The following is a 17,350-nucleotide window of genomic DNA, read 5'->3' as shown; positions in this document are numbered from 1 at the left end:
TTTATTATTAATTTATATGATGCGAGAATTTTAAAATTCTTGGGCTGCTACTCGGTTCTGGTTCTGTTATTTAAATTATCAAATTTTAATACGTTATTATTATTTTTATTTATTATATATATATAAGCATTTTAAAAACATATCAAAGAGTAGCACACGACAATTCATAGGGCACTGTTGCGTCACACTTTTGCTGTGCAATGGCGCGCGTGCTTTGGTTAGACTCCACTGTTTGACTTTTCATCCAATATTGTCGGTGGCTTTAAATCTAAATCATATTTTTTTTCAAAAAAACCACTTTGATTTATGTTTGCAAGTTAAAAATATTTTGCTTTATTTAAAATAAAAAAATTAATGTTTTTCTTATATTAAATATATTTATTTTAAATTTAATATTTTAATAAAATATTAGAAAAATACAGTATTGTAAGAAGTTTATTACTCTTTTTAAAATTTCAGTATTTGCTACTATTATTATTTGTAACTTCGAGAACATATTTAATAGTATATTTGAATTTATGTCACGTTTATTTTAACATTGAATTTACATGAATAAACTCTACATAATCATATTCTACCTTAAAATTATGTTTATAAATTTTTTAACACATTTTAAAACACACACTTATGTATTGCTGGAAAACAGTTTGCATTCACCAAAACGCCATTCCAAAATTACGTTATAGTCCTTTCTAATAAAGAAATTTCATCTGGACTATACAGACCTTAGCTTCTCAATTTAATGTCAAATTAGTGTATGCCCAACAATAGAAAATGTTAATAACATTTTCTTGATATAAAAATTTTAAAAAAATTATTACTTAAATTTATTATAAATCATTATAAAAATAATGCGAGTCTCATTCTTAATTTTATTATCATTTTTATATTGTTTAATAAATTACAACTAATACTTAAAAGTGTGTTAGAAAGAAAATATTAGATAGTATTTTGCTAACACTATTTTGGAAAACAATTATTTATAATTTTTTTATAAAAATCATCTAAAAATTAATTTTAAAAAAATAAAATGAATCAAATATGTTATTAAATGTTGATATATTAATTTTATAAAATATGTTAAATATGTTTTGAGTAGATATAAAATTATAAATTTTGATTTTAGTCTATAATTAAATTTTATTTTTTAGTCATTATATTTAACAAAAGTATTGTATTTTTTTTTTATCCTTCATCAGAGAAAAAACACGTGTTTATATTTTCTAGGGACTATGAATAATTAAAATTAATAATTTTATAAGAACTAAAAAAATGTTTAATACTATAAAATATTTTATTCTATATATCATATAAAGATATATAAATAAACCTTAAAAAATGTAAAATTTGGTTAAGTATCGTATATGATAGTCAAACTTAATTAATTAATAATAATGTATTATTTAAAGAGTAAGAAAAACTACACTAATAATATCTCAAAATTAAATCTCGATAGTATCGTAAAAAAAAATGTGTTCCTTTCTGTCCTTCCTTCCCCGAATTGGCCTTGACATGGACACTGTTGACTATAGGAAGGAAATGAATGTATAAACGTATTCGTAACGGAGCACATATTTACGAGATTACCTAATTTCGGATGCAGATAATATATATATATAATTTTATATAATTTATATATTTATAAATATGTTATCTAAAATTTAATATTTATTTATATTAAAAAATATATTACATATTAAAATAAAGTAACACGATAAATTATTTATTAATTTTATATTTTTATAAAATTTATTTATTTAATAAGAATCTATAAAAGAATTATTGAATAAAATTCAATTTTAATGTATTTCTAAAAACCATTAGTATAAAAAATAAATAATTTTGTTCAGGAGTTAAAAGGAGTTTATTTTTATAAATTTTTGAAAATTTAAATAAAAAATATTTTAAAAAATTTTAAATAGCCTAGAATATAAGTGCAGTATTAGATGGCTAGAATATTTTTAAAATTTTTAAATGCCTCGTAAAGTATTAGAACGCCATATTATATCAAATGTAATATTTATGAAAAGAAAGTAGCAACGAATAAGAGCATTGAAGAGTGTATTTGATTTTTCAATACTTTCTGAAAAACAAGCGTCAGATTATTGTTCAACAAAAAACCAAACAGACATGAAATTTTTTCTTAAATAATTTAACTTTTATTATGTATATGAAAAAACAAAGTACTTATTGGGCGTGGCATGAATGATTGTGCGGGGATACATTTGGCCACTTGGACTGATAATCATAAATTGGTGTGTAAGTTTGATGTATAAGATAAGGAAAAAAACATTCACATTCCTTAAACTTCTTGAATTTTTGTTTCCTTAACTGTCCCTAAACATTAATTATTACTCTAATAAATCATTCTTTTGAACTTTCGTTATTATCAGAAGTGGTATTTGGCTAAATCTAAACGTTTCATCTCAATAAAATCACCACTCTCATTTTTAAAATTTAAACACTATTACCAATATAAAATTTAGTTAGCCTGTGCTAAATTAGAAAAACATTTCCAACAAAACCGGAGATGGTTTTTACTTTTCCATAATTTGGGAGATGGTTTTTGGCAGTTAATTTGAAGCACAACCGGAGACTCCAATTTTACAGAGACTGTGTGAAATGGAATTCGCCAATTGAAAGCATGAATGCAAAAATAAAATTCTCGCAGGGTGACAAATAACCAGTCCATCGTTGAACAAATAAAAAATAGTTCACCAAATCAAATATTTTAACTAGTAAGTACCATTAAACTATGATCTTAAAAATAAAAGGTCAGATTAAAAAGTCAGTGAACAATTCGCTAGATGGATTCAAATTTATTAAAAAATTTGTTAACCTCAGCTAATATTTATTATATTTTTATAATTTTAATATAATAATTGTCCTTTTTTTATAATTTTTTTTTATTTATAGATACTTAAACTATTAAACTTCGTTTATTAAAACAAGCAGGAACAACACCCGTCCACCAAACCATGGAATAGTTTTGCACTAATATTCACCTTATTTAATATATAATAATAAAATTACGTTGAGAGAATAAAATGTGAAAAGCCAACATCCTTAAAAATTCGAATCCTGTATCGTAAACTGAATTGTATCAAAAAATACCACCACAAATCTGGTGCAAATTAATTTATATAGCACCTTTTAAGGAAGCCAAATTTTATACAATTTAGCAATGGATATTTACATAATTTAATTTTTATTAACTGCGTTAATCCCTTTATATTAATTGAGGGTTTCACTTAGCTAAACTTATTGCATTTTAATATAGTTTGATATGTTATATGATATTTAAAACAGAGTTGAGTTATTCCCTATTTAATGATTAGTGAATTTTTGGACGATAATCAATGACCAATTCCAGACGGATGTAGTTTAACATTACTTTAAACAAACTTCAAAATTTTAGGGGAGAATTATGCGCGACAATCTTGGAAGATGAGACACATCCTAGACAGCTACGTTTTAGTATAGTATATGCATCGGAAGATGCCGACTTCTCTGCCACCAATCCCCCTCCCCTAAGCAGCACCTTGTCCGTAAAAATCTTGGGATTAAATCCTGAACAAGCAGCGAACAAATAGCATCCAATCTCCTCAAATTGCGATAAAGAGCAATCGCTCAAACATTTTCAACAAATGACTTGATGCCCCAAATGACGGGAAGTTTGAGAACAGCCAAGATGGTTAGCAGAACAAAAGGTAGCATGCTGCAGTTGGGGTAGCAATTGACCACTAATAAAGTAGAATGCATGATAATGATTGTTTCACAATCAAACAGAATTTTCAGCGAATGACTTTGTTCCCTTATTAATTGTAATAAGTTTAAATACGGTGATTTTTCTCTAGAAGTAGAAGAAAGAAACACAGTAGTGCATGTAAGATTATCTGAGGAATATCTATAAATAAGTTTACAAGGTGAATATACAATCATATATAGGTTCCTAAGTTTCAAACAAGAGAGTCCACCGCTGTCTTTTAAGTTCTTTATTTCCAACATCACAATTGTTGGTCATCCTTCTGCAGGCCAATGGATTATCACTTGCCTGGCCTGCGCCAGCCAATAGGCAATGCATCACATCCATGGAATTTTATATCCCACAATGGGAAATTCTATTTCTACCTGATAGCAAAGAAACATAATTCAGCACGACGTTCTTAACAACCCTCAATCGGGTAAACAAATAGCACAAGCAAGCAATATCAATGCAGAGAAAGAAATGTCATGATATAACTAGAGCTAATGAGAGAAAGAAGATTTAATGAGAGAAAGAAGATTTCCAACTCCACAAAAATGGATTATCAAATATCTGACATGCTCAACGAACTCCATATCAATCTTCCTGCCCAAACATTATCAAGTACTCATTTTATAACAAATTTCTGTATAATTGAAATTTTACCTTTTGAACAAAACAAATATCAGAGTTCATGCAATTCCTTCTATATGCTTAATTTGAACTGGAGCCTGCAGCACAAGAACTTTTTGTGTTGTTGTCTTTCAAAATACCATCCCCTTCAGTGCCTGCCAAAGGATGATCATTAGATCCCTGAACTGAACCATCCTCTAAATTATTGGGAGTAGAATTGCTATTGCTTCTATTCCTGTCTCCAGTCTCCAGGTGTTCCATCATGCGCGTTGCGGTTGCAATCCCTGCATTAACTTCTGGCCTAACTTCGGATCCAATATCAGACATAGAGGTGTTACGAGAGAACCATCTCTCCTTCCACCCTCTTGTGCTCTTGGAAATTGACTCCTTGTATCTGAAAGACGTGAAAATTTCTAGTTAAAGTAGAAGTCCTCAATTGTACTGTACCACAGCTACATGCTACATAGGATAGTCCCTATATCCACTACCTTGTTGACACAGCATTCAGTTTAGATTTCAGTGATTCTGAAAAAGACTGGAATTCTGATGGCCCTGCTCTATCTTGACTACTGGGAGATGACTGATTAGGAGATCTCCTGTTTGATATTTCAGATGTAACAGTTGAGAACATCTCAAGCTAAAAAACTAGGCAAATATGAGTTCATAAACATTTAAAAATAATGTTTCACAAATTCAAAATGAAAAACAATGATTACCTATTGTTGTAAGATGATCCCTGATTATCTGTAGCAAGAGCAGTAGATCCAGATCCTGAAGCAGAAACTTGGTCCACTTGAACAGAAGGAACTAAAGTCAGCTGTGATGATTCTTCTCCAGTAGTAAGAATTGGAGATGGATTGCCAACAGCAATTGCAGGAGTTGGTTCATCATCCCCCCTATGAGTAGGAGAGGATGAAGTAGGAGCCATGGGAGGTGAATTAGGATGAGTTGAAAAAACCAAAAAATGAGGACGACCTTGAGCTGATGACCTGTTTCTTTGGCCTTCCCTTCTAGCAATGTGGCGTGCCCGTCCCATCGCTGCTGCAGCAGCCAAGTGTTGGATTATACGCTCTTCAAGATCAGCATCATTAGCTCCAACTGGCAACTGCATGAGAGCTCAAAAATCACAAAATGCATGATAGTAAAAAATGCTTCCAAACTAGCATAAGTAGATACTACAAACATGTTGTAACTCAAAATCCCCTAGAGTTGGATGATGAAATATTGTGGCATTTCTAGCTGGATTGAACCTAAAGTTCCTCTCTCTTTCCACCGCCTCAAGCAAGTCTTGACTGCAAATACAAAACAAAAGCACGTAAATATATGTCAAAAACAAATAGGAGCCACAGTATAAAATAAGCATGAAAACAACAAACCTTGTTGGATCTTTGAGACTGATAGGTTGCCAACACATGGGGCACTGGGAGCTTCTCTGACACCTACAAGACAAAGGCAATCTCTCCATACTTTGTCAAAAGATTCAAACAAGTGACTGCAGCGGCTGGCACAGAATTAGCTTATGCTTATTCCCAAGAAACTGTCATCACTTCTCCAGTAAAAGAAATTCATGAAAATAAAGAATGTTATACCACAAACAAGGAGGAAAGGTGAAAATATGTATATCACATATTTGTGACTCCCAACAGGAGCACGTTAGCAAAGAAATGTCGATATCTACAGACTTCAAAAATCATAGTATCAATACTTAACAGTCAAAACTAAATGCAACTTTAAGTCATCAAACACGAATCAGAACACCGCCAAACAAATTTTTTTTATTTAGAGAAACATGCCACTAGAACAATGAGTTGGATGAAACCCAAGCGCAAAGCAAGTTTACTTGGAAAAAGGATCCACATGAGTAACAACTGTATAACACTAGAAATTTTGATTCTGGAATGCCACTAATAAGTTCCTGTAATTCCCTGGACACTGTTGAATGTTACCCAATAATGGGAAAACATATTTATCAGTGTAAAAACAACATGTAAACTGATGAAGTTAAGGCCCTCTTGGTTTAGGGTCTATAATATAAAGTTTGTTGGGAATGACACCTGACTTGATACTCCGATAAGTGAGAACCTTGAATAACTAGAAAAATTAATACAGCGCCTCAAACAATGATGATATAATGAGTTCAAGGAACATGTCATGGGTTATCGACTTCAGCCCTGAGAAGCATTGGCAGTGGAAAACTAAAGCAACGGATTCAAGCCTGCATATCAATGTTTTTTACTTGCTAAAACCAAGGCCAGTGATAGTAGAACTCCACAATCATGAACATTTCCTACTTCGAACTTTAAAGAAAGAACTTCAATCCCATGGATTAAACTCTTAATGCTTTCTCCTGCATCTTATAGTTATATCTCATTTGAAATTGAGCTTTAGTCTTATCGTGACTTCTTTGGAGTTTAGAAGGCATGTTTTCCTTTAAAATCCGGAAAAATATATTTACAAAAAACTTTATCAAGGAAGCCTTCTTTCAGTGACACTATGTTGCAACAATAACAAGCAAGCAAAACACCCATCATTATCAACCACCACTGCACAATCAAAAGTAATCCCCAAGACTGAATCAATAAATACCATAAACGAAGCCAAATAGCAATACCATTCCAGAATACACTGAAGATGAAACTCATGCTTGCAACTTGTCACCTGCAAGAACAACAGAAGCAGCTTGATCATAAGGGTCGACACTCGACACACAATCATCACTACCTCAGCAGCTAAACTAAGACAAATAGAGTAGTACCGTGGAAGGATCACTATCACAAAAGGCCTCAAGGCATATGCTGCAAGCATCATCACAAGCATCCTGAATTCCACCCTCCACAAAAGCAGCAGCAGAAGTCAAATGCGCCTCAGACTTAGTATTATCATTATTCTCTTCAATCACAGAACCCTACAAAATGAAAAGCACTTAGAAATCCACACAAACAACAACGCTCCTAAAAAATCAAACCAAATAATCAATAATCAAAACACACCGCCACACAAAAAAGATCCACCGGAACAAAATACAAAAAAAAAAAAAAAACAAACAATCCGCCACAAGAAATCAGATCAAATTAAGAATCACACAGCAGAAACAAGTTCCTTAAACAAAAACGACATAAAAAAAAAAAGAGGAAAAAAAAATCTCAGTAAAGAACAAAGGAGTAATTGAAACGGCGTTACCTCCATGGAGAATTGCGGGATGAGGTTGGCAAATCGAGATTCGATTGAAGGAAACCCTAACGGGTGTGTGTGAGAGAAAGAGAGAGAGTGAGGTTTTGTGTGGTGCTGTGTGAAGTGAGTGTGTGGGTGCAGAGAAAGGGGAAAGGAAGAAAGAGGGTTAATGGTATTACCCTTTGTTTCCTTTATGTTTTACTTTTTGGAAGAAACCAACCACCGAGTCAGCTAACCATACCTTAACTCGCTCTTCCTCCTCTCCTCTCTATGCTTTCGACACGTGCCATTCTCAAGGAATCTCTTTGACGAGTCTTTCACCATACGCGTCCTTCTCTTATGCCTCATCTCATCAACTTGCATCGCATTACGGTATATCGAATCATGCACCAGTTCTTTTTTATTTTATATTCATTCATTCAGTACTTTTCGTTTAATTGATTCACCTTTTTTTAACAAAAATTAGTCAATTCAAAATAACCTAATCTGATCATGACCAATTTTATTTAGTTTGGATCGTTAATGTAAATCAAAGGATAATTACTTTTTTTTAGTATTTCTTATTATCCATTCTTTGATCACGATCCAGTTATTTTTTTATCACGATTCTTACTTTAGTTAAAATGTAAATTGTTATATTTTTAAAAGGTTTTATTATTATCCATTATTTCTTATTAATAAAATTACATTTTTCTTCTCTGACTTATTGATTTTTTACAAAAATATAATGACAAAATTAGATAATATATATAACAAAAAATGTAGCTATATAATAATTTAAGCAATAGCTGGTTTATCATTATAAGTGAGAAAAGGTAAAGGTTAAGTACTAAAATAAAATAAAAAATTCACACTTCTGGAAGCTGATTTTAAAATAAAAAAGTATATAATTTTATAAAATAATTTAAACTCAAAACTACAAATTAAACTAAAATAACCTTTAACAGTTAACTTACTTTTAAAACTTGAAGTTGCAAGTCAGAAAACATAAACCTACAAATCAAGCTAATAGTAATTAATTAAAATTAAAATTACAATAGTATACAAGCTTTGCTTCTTACACCCTACCACCACACCGACACATAACACACCAACCAAACTTGTGTCATGATTCTTAAGGCTCGGTTGTTGTTGTAAAAATCTTTTTACTCATTTAATTTTAACCATGTCAATGAACCTAGAATAAACTGATATTTGCTTTTTATATTTTCTTGCTGAATGCATGATATTAATTCGTCAGATGAACCGGACAAATGAACTTACCATTATTAAATTAGGGATTGATATATTCCTCACATTTATACATGCAGGACTGCGTGAGACAGACAACTTTTATAGTTTTAGTCCAGTTTCTGGGAACGTTGCATATGCATATTTATCAAATATAGTTTTCATAGCGAAATTAGAGTTATAGTATCTCACGTGATTTGAATATGAACATTTTAGGCATCACTGAGGAAACCGTAATCGCTTCAGTTCCAATTCGAAGTTGTGACTTGTGATGGCGTAATAAGCATATGCGATTTTTGCCCAAATTAATAGGGTATCGACCGTTGACCGCGTGTGAGAATAATTCCAAACATGCTACAGTTAATCAAAGACTAAGACCCCCTTTATTACAATAAATAAGATATATCTACCTGTCATTACATTGCCAAAAACTTTTGAAGAAATTAGCTTATTCTTGAATATTCTGGAATAATACAGACGGAAATTATGACCCTTTCAAAAATAATGAAAGGGGTATAATCATAACCCAAATTTCAACCATAACAGTTGTCAACAAAAGTAATTAACCCCCAATCAACGTGTATTGAATAAATCCATTTTATTATTATTATAATTGAAAGAAAGTTTTAGTGAGAGGATTTTTAGAAAAGGATGTCTTTAAATACTCAAGTAGCATTTACAGAAACATTTATATATTATTTACTAAGAAAGACCTCGCAATAAACCTACAATTTAAATACAAATATTGATTTCAATTAATTAATAGCATATTTTTATTGGTTGCATTCCTAAATTTATAAATACGCTGATTTCATAAAAATAAATAAATCTAATTATGCTTTTAATCTACCTGTTTTAGTTTATTTATGGTTTTGATTATTTTATTTTAATTACTCACAATTAATACTCATAATTTTTAAACTAAGTGACTCGTGATAAAACTTCATCCATTAGTTAATAAAAATATACTATATCATTTTTTTATTTTTAGTATATTTTTATATAGTATATAAAATCATACTGTATCATTGATTTATACAAATATATATATATATATAGAATAAATAAAAAAATAAATTAGATTTTACGTGTTATATTTAAATTTTATACATTTTTACTTATTAGATTATACAAATTTCTCGTATGCCACAATTCTATCGCATTCTTTTTACTAATTATTGTATGAAATTTTAAGATAAGAGGATTTAACTTGATCATTAAAAAATAAATGCAAGTAATTAAAATTAAATAAACTAAAATTAAGTTAAAAAATGAAAAATGTGTTTAGTCCATCTTTATCATTTTAGATTAAATGAATTTCAAGTTGTTTGGATATTTCTAGCGACAAATTATAATATTTACTTGCTCCGTTGATATGTTGAATTTTTACGATAGCCAATTTGATTGATATATTGTTAAAGGATTTTATTAAAAGTATTAATCATAAAGTATATTTAGTGAAACGTATACACAATGATTAATGAAACAAAAGAGTAAAAATTTACTACTTCTGTGGAAAATCATAGAGTGAGACTAATATTTTGCTTGAAATAGGTTTGTCTAATTCTTAAACACCAAGCGTAAAATGCACATAATTAAGAAGCATCGGCCCTAAATATTGGAAGAGGGTTACATTAATCTGGGCATCAAATCATACACTTATCTTTTTAATAAACATTCATTAACGTTAATGAGAAAAGGGATCGCTAAGCTTGACTTGATATATAGAAGATATGATGCTTTGGTCCCTTTACTCACATATATAAGCTTTAATCAACAATGAAAATATGATCGAAGCTTATTAGTTTAAGGATAAGTATGTTAAACTTACTTTAATGAAAATTAATTTTCTGCAGTTAAACAGTTGAATTATTTTTTATTAAATAAATAATTATATACTTTAATAATTTATTGATAATTCACTGATTATTTTCATGAATATATATTTAAAATATAAAAACTTTAACTTTAAAATTGTATATTTACTGATATTCAATTTATTAAAAATTTCTTATCCATCATTAATACAATGATTTTATTGATAGGATAGGATTTGCATTTTCAGTTTTAATAATTCCTATTGTTTAGGAAATAGACTGTTATTTTGTTTATTACGTTAAGTTAAGAGCAAAATGTGGGCTGCAGTTTTTTTTTTTTGTAACCGTTGAGAAGGCTATTTATAAGTTAAAACTTATTGAATAATAATGAATTATTTCCCAAAATCGTTCTTTGTTTTTCTTTTAAAACTTTTGTTCTTAACATTCTGGTATCAAGAGCCCCCACTGGGCCTGATAAAACAAAGCAACAGTCTTTGTAGTTTACAACAGCAACAAAAGAGATGGCAACTGAGAGTAGTTTTGTGCAACCATCGATCCCTCGCTTTGATGGTTATTATGATCATTGGACGATGTTGATGGAAAATTTCTTGCACTCCAAAGAATGCTGGAGCTTGATTGAAACAGGCTATGTTGAGCCCGAGAAAGGAGTGGAGCAATCAGAAGCACAACGCAAGAGGCTGGGGGATTTGAAGCTGAAAGATCTGAAAGTGAAGAATTATCTCTTTCAGGCTATTGATCGGATGATATTGGAGACCATACTTGTGAAGAACACTTCCAAACAAATTTGGGAGTCTATGAAAAGGAAGTTTGAAGGGAATGCTAGAGTTAAGAGGTCTCATTTACAGGCTCTCCAAAAGGAATTTGAAACTCTAGAAATGAAGGTTGGAGAAGGAGTCACAAAGTATTTTTCAACAATGCTGATTGTGGCAAACAAAATGAAAACATATGGAGAACAAATGCAAGATGTCACAGTGGTGGAGAAAATTCTTAGATCGTTGAGTGAAAAGTTTAACTATGTTGTTTGCTCAATTGAGGAATCCAAAGACATAGATCAACTTTCTATTGATGAATTGCAGAGTTCTCTAATGGTTCATGAAAAAAAGTTTACCAAACACAGCGGAGAAGAGCAGACCTTGAAGGTGAACATGAAGGAACGAGAGGTTGTGGACGTGAACTTTTAGAGGAAGAGGAAGGGGACGTGGTCAAATAGCTTTTAATAAAGCTATAGTGGAGTGTTATAAATGTCATCAACTTGGACATTTTCAAAATGAATGCCCAACTTTGAATAAAGAAGCTAACTATGCAGAGCACGAGAAAGAAGAAGAAATGTTGCTTATGTCCTATATGGATGTAAATGAAACCCGAAGTAAAGATGCATGGTTTCTAGACTCTGGTTGCAGCAATCATATGTGCGAAGATAAGACTTTGTTTTGTGATCTTAATGAAAATTTCAGGCAGATTGTGAAGCTAGGAAATAATTCAAAGATTCAGTGTTAGGAAAGGGTAATGTGAGGTTGAAGGTGAACGACCTCACTCATGTAGTGACTGAGGTGTTCTATGTGCCAGAATTGAAGAACAACCTTTTGAGTATTGGACAACTACAAGAAAAAGGCTTGTCTATTTTAATTCAAAATGGTAGTTGCAAGATATATCATCCGAAGAAAGGTCTTGTAATACAAACTGGAATGACCACAAATCGGATGTTCACACTAACTGCAGTATCGATGCCTCAAAAGCCTACTTGCTTCTATACAATAGTGCATGAATTAGCTCATTTATGACATTGCAGGTACGGTTACTTAAGTCACAAAGGACTAAGAACACTTCAGTATAAGAAAATGGTACATGGCCTTCCTTAACTCAAATCTCCAACCAATGTGTGCACTGTTTGTATGATTGGGAAACAACACCGAGATCCTATTCCAAAGAAGGCAAACTGGAGAGCTACACAAAAACTTCAACTCATTCATGCTGATATTTGCGGACCTATCTCACCCATCTCAAACAGCAAAAAAAGGTACCTCATATGCTATTGATGACTTCACTAGGAAAACATGGATTTATTTCATGGTTGAGAAATCTGAGGCTTTAATTGTTTCTAAACAATATAAGAATTATGTTGAGAAGGAATCTGGTTGTTCTATAAAGTGTCTACATATTGATCGAGGTGGAGAGTTTATTTCTTTGGAGTTTAATGATTTTTGCAAGGAACAGGAAATTAAGAGGCAGCTGACAACAGCTTATGCACCACAACAGAACATAGTTGCCAAAAGAAAAAATCAAACTATTATGAATGTGGTTAGATGCATGTTATCTGAAAAGAAGGTTCCTAAGATTTTTTGGCCTGAAGCTGTGAATTGGACAGGATATGTTCTAAACAGAAGTCTCACTCTAGCCGTGAAGAATATGACTCCTGAAGAAGCCTGGAGTGGAAGCAAGCCCTCAGTTGAACACTTCAGAATATTTGGATGTGTGGCACATGTGTATATACCTGATGTGAAGAGAACTAAGCTGCAAGATAAGAGTTTTTCATGTGTCTTTTTTGGAGTAAGTGAGGAGTCTAAAGCATATAGACTATTTGACCCAAGAGCAAAAAAGATTGTCATTAGTAGGGACGTGGTGTTTGAGGAAGACAAGCCATGGAATTGGGATAGAAGCTATGATGAGCAAGTTCTGGTCAACTTGGAATGTGGTGACAACGAAGATATAACTATGGTGGATGACGAAAGGAATGAAGTTGAGAATGAAGAAAATGAAGAGGTCACTAGAGAGATGGGGGTCAACTCTTCCAATTTAGAAAATATAGTTGTGTCATCCGATACCAATGAAGCAAGGATTTGTCGTGCTCCAGTGTGGATGAGAGATTATATAAGTGATAAAGTCTTCTAGAGGAAGAAGTTGAAGCTAATTTAGCAATGCTTACTCCCACTGATCCAATACACTTTGAAGAAGCTGTGAAATATGAGAAATGGAGGGCAGTTATGGATTCTGAAATGGATGCTATAAAAAGAAATGACACATGGCAACTCACTGAATTACCAGCTGGTGCAAAGAAAATTGGGGTTAAATGGGTCTACAAGACTAAGCTGAAGGAGAATGGAGAGATAGATAAGCATAAGGCTCGATTAGTGGCAAAAGGTTATGCACAACAACAGGGAATTGATTATGATGAGGTGTTTGCACCTGTTGCAAGAATGGATATAGTGAGGATAATTATAGCACTTGCAGCACAAAAAGGATGGACAGTCTACCAACTTGATGTGAAATCTGCATTTTTGCATGGGGAACTAAATGATGAAGTATATGTAGAGCAACCTAAAGGTTATGTACAAAAAGATGATCCTCAAAAAGTCTACAAGTTAAAGAAAACTTTGTATGGACTTAAACAAGCTCCACGAGCTTGGTTTAGTCGTATTGAGGCTCATTTCATGAGTGAAGGCTTCACGAGATGCCATAATGAATACACTCTGTTCACCAAAACCAGCAAAGACAAAATTTTGATTGTCAGTTTGTATGTAGATGACCTTATATTCACTGACAATGATGAGTTTATGTTTCTTGAGTTTAAAAATTCAATGGTGCATGAGTTTGGTATGACTGATATGGGGAGGATGAGGTATTTTCTTGGAGTTGAGGTACTGCAAAGGTCTGATGGTATTTATATCAGTCAAAGAAAGTATGCTTTGGAGGTGTACTAAAAAGATTTGGAATGGAAGGTTGTAACTCTGTACACAATCCAGTTGTTCCAGGTTTTAAATTATTTAAGGATGAGAATGGAGTCAAGGTGGATGAAACTTATTTCAAACAGGTTGTGGGGAGTTTGATGTATTTAACAACAACAAGACCTGATTTGATGTTTATTGTTAGTCTTATTAGCAGATATATGGGGAAGCCAACAAAATTGCATTTACAAGCTGCAAAAAGAGCTTTGAGGTATTTGAGTGAAACAACAAATTTTGGGATATTGATGAAAGTCTTATTGGCTATGCAGATAGCGATTATGTAGGGGACTTGAAAGATCGAAAAAGCTTATCAGGTTATGTGTTCATGTTCGGCTCAGGAGCTGTCGCTTGGTCCTAAAAAAAACAGTCCATTGTTACTCTCTCCACAACAAAAGTTGAGTTTGTAGCTGCTGCTTCTTGTGCTAGTCAAGCTATTTGGATGAAGAGAATTTTAGAAAAGTTGAGTCAGTCACAAAATAGGTATACAACTATATTCTGTGACAATAGCTCCACAATAAAGCTGTCAAAGAATCATGTATTGCATGGGCGCAACAAGCACATCGACATGCGGTTTCATTTTCTACGTGATCTCTCAAGAGAATGAACTGTTGAATTAGTTTATTGTGGTACACTGGAGCAGCTGGCTGACATAATGACTAAGCCACTCAAACTTGATGCCTTCCATAAGTTTAGAGTTAAGTTGGGAGTTGACAAAATTTCACAAGTAAACTAGATATTATTGACAACTAGTTTAAGGGAGGGATTGATAGGATAGGATTTGCATTTTCAGTTTTAATAATTTCTATTATTTAAGGAATAGGTTGTTATTTTGTTTACTACATTAAGTTAGGAGCAAAACGTGAACTGTAGTTTTTTTTTTTTTTTTTGTAATCGTTGAGAAGACTATTTATAAGCCAAAACTTATTGAATAATAATGAATTATCTCCCAAAATCGTTCTTTATTTTTTTTAAAAAAACTTTCGTTCTTAACATTTATATGATTTAATAGTTAGATTTATTACATTATATTTTATAAAAAAAACTATTAAACACCCAAAAAAAATCACAGAACTTACTCTTATTACGTGGGTTTCTCCCAAAAAAAATAGAAAGACTTACCTGTCATAACAAATAATTTTGAACGAGTGTCCATGCCATGTTCATTGCAGTCTTGTAGATTAATGAGCATTGTAACTGGGCAATTGATAATTGTAATGCCATCGTCCTTAATCTATATATAATCCTCGGCACTCTCTTGACCTCAAAATCCATGCACAAAACAATGTTCGACACAGAAGAAAAGCGCATGCAAAGCCAAATAATGATCCACAACAAATAATTGCAGTTTCAGAAAATCGTAAATTAAGAAGTTGTCTTAATGTTACCGCAATATTATTGTGGCGAAACGAATAAAAATACAAATCAAAAGTTGTACAAAGAACGAGAAAATTTGGGAAAACAGTAATCGCAACCACATTCCAATTCCATGTTCGTTGATGATTCTCATGCATATGCCTATAGAACGCGGGGAGATGAATTAATGTGACCCACATTTAAAAAGGTGTTTGAGTTGAGGGCCAATGAGATTGCAACACGTGTACCCAAAGACGGAGGCATTATCCCATACGATCACATTCCCCTTCCGGTTGCTGTTTGTGGCGCTGAGAATTGCTTCTCCAGAAGCCCGTTGAGTTGAACTGGGCCCACATCTCGTCTTCTAACTGAGAGGCCTCCAACTTCTCCTCCGAAATCTCCTTCTCAAACGGTTTCTCCAAAGTGGACCCATTAACATCCACGCAACTGGATTTGGGCCTGTTGTGATCCAACAAGGCCTCGTTCTTACTCTTCTTCGCTTGCAATAACCGTCGCTTTCTCGAGTGCATCGCTTTCTTAAACAGCCCTTTGGGCACCTTGTACGCTGCCAGCACCACCACGTCCATCACCGTGCACGGCACGCAGCAGCACACGGCCGCGCAGTCTGCCGTCGCGTTTCCCGCCACCTCGCCAACGCGTCGCCTCTCTCGGCGGCCGTTGACCGGCGGTGATCGCACGAGGACTTTCTGCTGCTGAGTCATTGAAGAAGGAAGAAGAAGAAAAAAAAAAAAAAAGGTGAAGAATAATGGTAAACTTAGGAAGTGGGAGGGAAGTGGGGTTTGCGGGAACGGCGGCGAATCATGTTGGTGTGGGAATGGTATCTATTCCGGCATGTCCATGAATTGCAACACAGAAGAAAAGAGGAATGAGGGATTTGAATTGGAAATGGTTGGGGGAGCTTAAAAGCAGGGATCGCCAGAATCGTAATATAGAGACTAGCAAAATATTTACTATAATTATAAACCACGTGTGCTGTTAATTGTTATTACTATTTATTGTTACTTTCCAAAGAAAAACCATTTAAGTTTTTAAATTAAAACAATTTTTATATATTGATTTCGTTGCCAAATGAAGTGTAATTGACTAATTAAAAGTGATCTTTCGGGTATTCCAATGGGGGAACTTACTATTGTTCTTAAAAATGCCAACGTTTTTTATTTGCTTTTGTCGTCTTCCACCCCTTCGCATATGCAAAATGATATCTATACTTTCATGGAAACGATTTTTTTTCCAATCACTATTCCCTTCCATACGATTAATCACAGCCATTGCAATTCTTAACATTGTCCAATCATGAACTCATATATATGACCTAGAAAAAACATTTATGCAAAACTTACTATACTTAGAGAAGTTATTTGTAAAATTAACTTGCTTTAAGAAATTCATATAATCATTTTCATATTTCCCATTCAGTTTGTTTATTTAAATCACTAAAACTAATACCGTATATAATTCTGTAATTTTTTTCTATCTTTCATTTATTTTTACGTATACATTTTTTAAAATACATTAAAAATATACAAGTGTCACTTTAAGTGATATACAAAACATTTTCCTTTTCTCTGCTCATCTGTATTGAGTTAGTAGTGAGTCTAAAGGGTGACACAAGCTTAGTGAAATATGAAAATATATTT

The 17,350-nt window shown here is 32.5% G+C and overlaps 3 protein-coding genes across 3 annotated transcripts; 1 reads left to right on the top strand and 2 right to left on the bottom strand.

Annotated features, from left to right (window-relative positions):
* Positions 1-3,797: 3,797 nt before the first annotated feature.
* LOC113853569 (E3 ubiquitin-protein ligase RHF2A) lies at positions 3,798-7,770 on the bottom strand. Its single transcript, XM_027484008.1, has 9 exons — positions 7,559-7,770; positions 7,134-7,283; positions 6,990-7,036; positions 5,755-5,817; positions 5,562-5,670; positions 5,095-5,483; positions 4,867-4,974; positions 4,412-4,772; positions 3,798-4,131 (listed from the first exon to the last, which is right to left on the bottom strand). The coding sequence occupies exons 1-8, from the start codon at positions 7,562-7,564 to the stop codon at positions 4,460-4,462; spliced, it is 1,185 nt and encodes a 394-aa protein (XP_027339809.1). The 5' UTR covers positions 7,565-7,770; the 3' UTR covers positions 3,798-4,131; positions 4,412-4,459.
* A 3,641-nt stretch (positions 7,771-11,411) lies between these two features.
* On the top strand, positions 11,412-11,798 carry LOC113853556. The gene has a single exon (XM_027483976.1). The coding sequence runs from the start codon at positions 11,412-11,414 to the stop codon at positions 11,796-11,798; it is 387 nt and encodes a 128-aa protein (XP_027339777.1).
* Positions 11,799-15,955: 4,157 nt separating this feature from the next.
* LOC113855921 lies at positions 15,956-16,414 on the bottom strand. The gene has a single exon (XM_027487550.1). It carries the CDS (start codon positions 16,412-16,414, stop codon positions 15,956-15,958), a length of 459 nt encoding a protein of 152 aa, XP_027343351.1.
* Positions 16,415-17,350: the final 936 nt, after the last annotated feature.

Source organism: Abrus precatorius, unplaced genomic scaffold (assembly GCF_003935025.1).
Source record: "Abrus precatorius isolate BTA unplaced genomic scaffold, Abrus_2018 Scaffold11, whole genome shotgun sequence".
Taxonomy (NCBI): Eukaryota; Viridiplantae; Streptophyta; class Magnoliopsida; order Fabales; family Fabaceae; genus Abrus; species Abrus precatorius.
This window is presented reverse-complemented; position numbering and strand designations above follow the sequence as displayed.